The 6,267-nt window shown below is 36.2% G+C and overlaps 1 protein-coding gene across 1 annotated transcript in view; it reads left to right on the forward strand.

Moving 5' to 3' along the window:
- Positions 1 to 6,267, forward strand: part of LOC107082320 (protein sidekick-2-like) — a 624,909-nt gene that overhangs the window by 521,660 nt on the left and 96,982 nt on the right. The window contains exons 17-19 of the mRNA XM_015370939.1: positions 611 to 806; positions 1,151 to 1,249; positions 5,200 to 5,391. Of these exons, the coding sequence (XP_015226425.1) occupies positions 611 to 806; positions 1,151 to 1,249; positions 5,200 to 5,391 (487 nt within the window). The remainder of the gene's footprint in view (positions 1 to 610; positions 807 to 1,150; positions 1,250 to 5,199; positions 5,392 to 6,267) is intronic.

A 6,267-nucleotide genomic window follows, 5' to 3' on the forward strand; every position in this document is an offset into this window, starting at 1 on the left:
AAAATCAGTTAACTTTTTTTTTTTTTTCCAGTGGCCCTATTTTTTTTCCGTAAAAATGTGTTGTAAATATGTTGATTAAAAATGTTTAACACGTTCCTTATAAAATGGTAAAAAGCTGTTTTGTTTACAATTATCACAGCATTGCTACATTTTTTTATTCATTTTATGTATTAGACCATTAAAAAAAAAATAATAATAATAAGTTTATCTTGGGGCTTTAAAGGTTAAGTAAAGTTTGGAGGGTGGAATGATTAAGGAGGCACAGAGGAATACTGCGTTTCAGACACAAGGGTGGTGAAAGGATAAGCACCAACTCTCAATTTCCTTCCTTCATTAAAAGTTTCCTCACCCAAAAAAAAGGCATTGACCACTGGGACTCATTACTTCAGTAGCTAATGGGTCTAACTAATTCCCACTTGTCCATGTACTTTGTGCAGCAATCTTTCATCAAGACGTGGTACCACATCTCTCTTGAGCCAAATCAAGCTATTCCTGCTTTCTCCTTAAGTCCAAACCTCATTGGGGCATTTTTCTAAAAACATACCAAAGTCTCTGGTCGTCGGAGTAATTTTCCCTTCTATTGTCCTTCCCCTGATTTTTTTTTTAATAGTTGTTGGCCTGGGAACCTGGCAAAGAAGAGGACGTTTCCATGGTAACAGTACGACCTAACTTCCAGGACAGCGTCCATGTGGGATACGTGACAGGCCTGAAGAAGTTCACCGAGTATTTCACCTCGGTGTTGTGCTTCACTACACCTGGAGACGGCCCCCGCAGCCCACCTAGGGCTCTGAAGACTCATGAGGACAGTAAGTCATTTTTTTTTCTTTTTTCCTCCACGCTCATCTCACTCTGCCATGCTGGCGAGAGGAATCATGCATCTCACAGCAACAACATCCTTTGGGCAAGATCTATTATTCATGCAGAAGCTAGTTGCAGGGATGCTAATGAATAACTGTTTTCTGCATCCATCCAGCATCTTTATAATTGGGACATGACTCCCTTAATAGTTTGGCTTTAAAAAACTCATCTGTTTGCTGTTGCTTAGTTTGATGTTACCTTTAAAATCTAAATGGGTTGTTTTTAAAAGTAAATAGTGGAATAAATGATTTGCCGTTAGCAGTGTTCATTATTTTGCACTTTCTCTATCAAGCCCCCGGTGCTGTGGGTCACCTGAGCTTTACAGAGATCCTGGATACTTCTCTTAAAGTCAGCTGGAGCGAGCCTGGTGAGAAGAATGGAGTTCTAACAGGTAACTTTGCAGCTTTTCTTTCTGGAAATAAAGCAGAAAAAGAAGAGAAAAAAATGACTATTTCATGATATCTGTCAGAGTTTTGCAGAATGGGGCCAATAATAAGATCCAGCCCTGAGACGGAACTGCGGCAGCTTGACCTCATTTATTGTTTTAAGCAGATGGGAGCCATAGTAATATCTGTTGTTTATTCTGTTTGAGCAATACGCCTACAACTTCCAAAGCTAGGATGAAAACATACCTTTACTCCCCTGAGACGATTGTCGGAAAATATATTTCTAAACAGGTTTCTGCAAAACAAAAAGTGTTCTCGTCTCTTCTGCTCAGTCACAACAAATCTACCGCAAAAAGGATAGCTGCAGTAAACACGACTTTTACAAGAATCTTTTGTGAAAGCCACACTGAGTCGATAGAGGAATCTATGAGGCATTACTAATACCAAAGGGACTGAGAGTATGAGTTGTCTGTTTTCAGAAAGTCACAGATAAAGTTTTGGGAGTATGAAAGAGTGGTGAATAATCTTAAATAGTTGTAGTATCTCTACTGCATTATAAATGTGTGTAGAAATACTGAACTTCTCACTGTACAATTCAAAATGTTTTAAAAATTTGAGTAGAAAAATAAGATGATCTGCCAATGGAATGAGCCTTTTTACCCTTAAAATACGATCCGTTGGCAAAGTGTCCCACTTACATCCTCAATTCAAGAAAAAAAGCTATTATTTTAAGAAAAAATGACTTCTTTAGATTAAATTTTTTTCCAGTGCACTTGTCTGCTTAATTCAAGAAAAGTGCACTTATTTTAAGAAAAATGGACTTACTTAGATTTTCATTTTTTTTACAATAAAAGTTGCAGGTTTCTAACATCAACCTGAGAAGCATCGTGCAGGAAATTACAAAAAGAGATTCCCTTTTATCTTAAACTGAAGAGCAATTAATGTTAAACTTATTCTGTTTTAAAGATCATAATCATCCAGTTTTATTTATAGCTGAAGCTTTTAAAAACAATCTAGCTGCAACATCTGTTATTTGATACCAACATGATGAACAACATGATGATAGTCGTTAAAAAACTGTTTAGTTTCAGCGTATTTCCTTACAAAGATTAATAAAAAAATATATATAAATATATATATATATATATTTACTCTTTGCAATCTAATCACATAGCTCCTCGAACACATGATGTCGGAGGTGACGGACAGAAGTATTAAGGTCTCTAGCCATTATTGCTTCTTTAAGTCGAGCTAATTTGTCTGTGGAAGAAGTGCGTCTAACTGGGCCTCATAGGCAGCACTACTTACAAAAATTAGAAATAACTAGCCAGAAAGTGACCGTTACCCCCGGATTTAATCAGATTGTCGACATTATCCGAATTCACGCTGCATGATTCATACCACTTTGTCACATATGGCTTCCCCTTAAACTGGACAAGATTAGAAGGTGTAGAAAAGTGTAGATATTAACACTTTGATCAGGTGCTTCTCGGCTATTTTTGCAAGATCCATCAGCAAGATTTCACTGCACACTGCAAAAATTATTAAAAATGCCTTAATTAAGTGTATTCTGTGAATTCTGTGAATTCTGACTTTCATCTCAGAATTCTGACTGAATTCTGACAATAAAAAATAAAAAAACAGAATTCTGACTTTTTTCTCAGAATTCTGACTGAATTCTGACAATAAAAAAAAAAACAGAATTCTGACTTTTTTCCCATGTTAAACTGAAATAAAATTTAAAAATCAGTTAACTTATTTTTTTTTCAGTGGCCCTAATCTTCTTCCGTACAAAATAGTTCACTAAAGGCGGCTTTTTGCTTAAGAATCTTGCTCTCTTAAGGCCGTTATGAGCATGTGTGTGTATATCATCAAGCGAGCACATCAGGTCCATTGCTAGGCTGTATACAGTATATTAATGTAGGTTATCAAATTTTAATGCACTGCAAAAAATTTAATCTAAATAAGTAATTTTTTCTTAAAATAAGTGCATTTTTTTCTTGAATTACGGATGTAAGTGAGACACTTTGCCAATGGAACAAGACAATTTACATTTAAAATAAGAAAAAAAACAATTGTATTGTCTTATATCAAGTGCATAATATCTAATTACCTTATTTTAATTTAATTTATTTTAAAAATACTCACTCCATTGGCAAATCATCTTATTTATCTGCTCAAATTAAGGGTTAATACACTTAATTTAAGATATTTTTACTCATTTTTAGATAGATTTTGCAGTGTTGCTGAATGCACAAATATAAGCAACAAATATAACCAATCTGCATCCAGTAGGCTCATCCAATGTAGAGTTTGACTCCTGATGTCATTGGCGTGCACAGATTTTTTGAAATATCCAGGGCACATAGAGCATCCTCACCGCTGCAGACACTTTAGCAAGCATTTTTCAATCATTTGGCCCCAGGGGGCCAAAATGAAAGTGCTTGATTGCAAAATAGATTCCATCAATGTAAACTCAGATCCAGCTGTTACATGAAGGTCTCAGAGGAAAAGGTTTGAATCAGGAAAAGGTCATGGAATACCGTCAGATCCGTCAAAACATCCCACACACTGGAAAAAATCTAAATCTAGATAAGTCATTTTTTTCTTAAAATAAGTGCATTTGTTCTTGGATTAAGGAGGTAAGAGAGACATTTTGCCAATGGAACAAGACAATGTCCACTTAAAATAAGAAAAAACAATTGCATTGTCTTATTTCAAGTGCATATTTTCTAATTTTCTTATTTTAAGAGTAAAATGCTCATTCTATTGGCAAACTATCTCATTTTCCTGCTCAAATTAATGTTAAATACGCTTCATTTAAGAAATGTTTACTTATTTTTAGATTGTTTTTCCAGTGCAGAGCTCTGTTCACACTGCAAAAACAATCTAGAAATAAGTAAAAATTTCTTTAATTAAATGTGTTTATGCTTAATTTAAGCAGGTAAATAAAATAATCTGCTTTTTTTAATCTTATTTTTTTATAAATAAGATAATTAGATGATATGCACTTGAAATACGACAATACAGTAGTTTTTTTTATTTATTTATTTTTTTATGTAAACTGTCTTGTTCCATTAGCAAATTGTCTCAACTCCTCAAATTAAGAAAAAAAATCACTTATTTCAAGAAAGAAAAATTAGATTTTAATTTTTTGCAGTGCAGATCAACCTAAAAAATATGAACGATTTTTAGCAAGAAATGAATTTTAATCTAAACAGACAGTTTGTATGAAGAATGAGAAAAACTTTCCAGCAGAGAAACTGGCTCCATACAAAAAAGTCTCAAACTTCATAGATTATTATTCATAAAATAAATTAAATCATCTATTTTTTTCTTCTCTTTTACAATCATGGACTGCTCTATTGGTCTTTTACACAAAATCCTAAAGAAATATATTGAAGTTGTAATTTTCATTATAGAAAAACATGCATAAAGTTCAATAGAATGGGATGTTGTTAAATTAATTCCTAGATTCATTCAGTAGGATGTTTTAGAACTCGATTTTACGAGCAGCGATAAAGAATAACAGTTTTATTTACATATTTTAAGAATCTACAACATGTATTTCAGTGTTTTTCTAAGATATATTTAATGTGCCGCATAATCCCAGGAGACAAACACAGACATGCCATGTGAGATTACTGATTTGGCAAGAAATGCTGCTTTAATGCTTTATGCAATCACATGAAAAGAGCTGCTGGCCAAGGAGCAAATTACATTAACTTTGAGAGGGTGAGTGTGTGTGCGAGGCTGTGCGGAGGATGTGTGAGTGCAAGGAGGTATAATCACTTGCTGATTAAATTTGCTATATTCAATTTTTGATGAAGTTAATTTAATATTTCTGTTAGCTTTCCCTACAGCAGCGAGCTGAGGGGGAGGGTTGTAAAACCACTACAGAGTTTTCTGAGCAAGGAATGCGACGTCGTTTAACCCGTCTCTGCTGCTATGTCAGGTTACCGCATTTCATGGGAGGAGTTCAACCGGACCAACACCAGAGTCACCCACTATCTGCCGAATGTCACCCTGGAGTACAGGGTCACAGGCCTAACCGCTCTCACCACATACACTATCGAAGTGGCAGGAATGACCTCCAAAGGCCAGGGCCAGCTGTCCTCCTCTACTATCTCCTCTGGAGTCCCACCAGGTCAGTAACCAAACCAAAAATGTACTTTCTGATATTTTAACATTACTTCTTCCTGCAAACACTCACTCCTCTTTTAGCCACTGGTAAACCTGATGGTAAAACGTACAGATAAATTCTTAAATCAACACTGTTTAACCTTTTAGCCACTAGGGGGGCTAGACCTGTAGCCTCTAGGTTTGGTGCTCCTAAAAGAAGCATGACTGAAATATAACGGGTAAGTTAAAGGTCATTTTAGTTTGTTAGTTTTGTTAGGGAGCTCGGAGTGGTCACATTACTCATTCACTGACAGATCAGACCCTCATTACCCAGCAGGCACTTGAAATTGATGTAACGTTGAACTAAGTTGCACCCCAACCTTGGAAAACCATTGGATTATGATGCGAAATTTAAAGGAAAAGTCCGGTCAGCAAGGAATGATACCTAAAACTAATACGTTTGCAGTGATTTAATGAATTTTGCGTTATCCATCCATCCATTATCTGACGCGCTTGTCCCAATTGGGGTCGCCAGCTGTCAATGGGCGAGAGGCGGGGTCCACCCTGGACAGGTCGCCAGTCCATCGCAGGGCAACACAGAGACAAACAGGACATACAACCATTCACGCACATCTAAGGAGAATCTAGAAAAGCCAATTAACCTAACATCATGTTTTTGGACTGTGGGAGGAAGCCGGAGTACCCGGAGAGAACCCACGCATGCTCAGGGAGAACATGCAAACTCCATGCAGAAAGAATCGAACCTAGAACCTTCTTGCTGCAAGGCAGCAGTGCTACCCACTGCTCCACTGAGCAGCCCTGTGAATGAATTTTGCGTTAATGAGTAAAAAAATAAAAACAATAATTTTCGTCACGATCACCAGACTGGGAGCGGCCATTT

The sequence above is a fragment of the Cyprinodon variegatus genome, unplaced genomic scaffold (genome assembly GCF_000732505.1).
Source record: "Cyprinodon variegatus isolate N-32 unplaced genomic scaffold, C_variegatus-1.0 Scaffold50, whole genome shotgun sequence".
In the NCBI taxonomy this organism is placed as follows: Eukaryota; Metazoa; Chordata; class Actinopteri; order Cyprinodontiformes; family Cyprinodontidae; genus Cyprinodon; species Cyprinodon variegatus.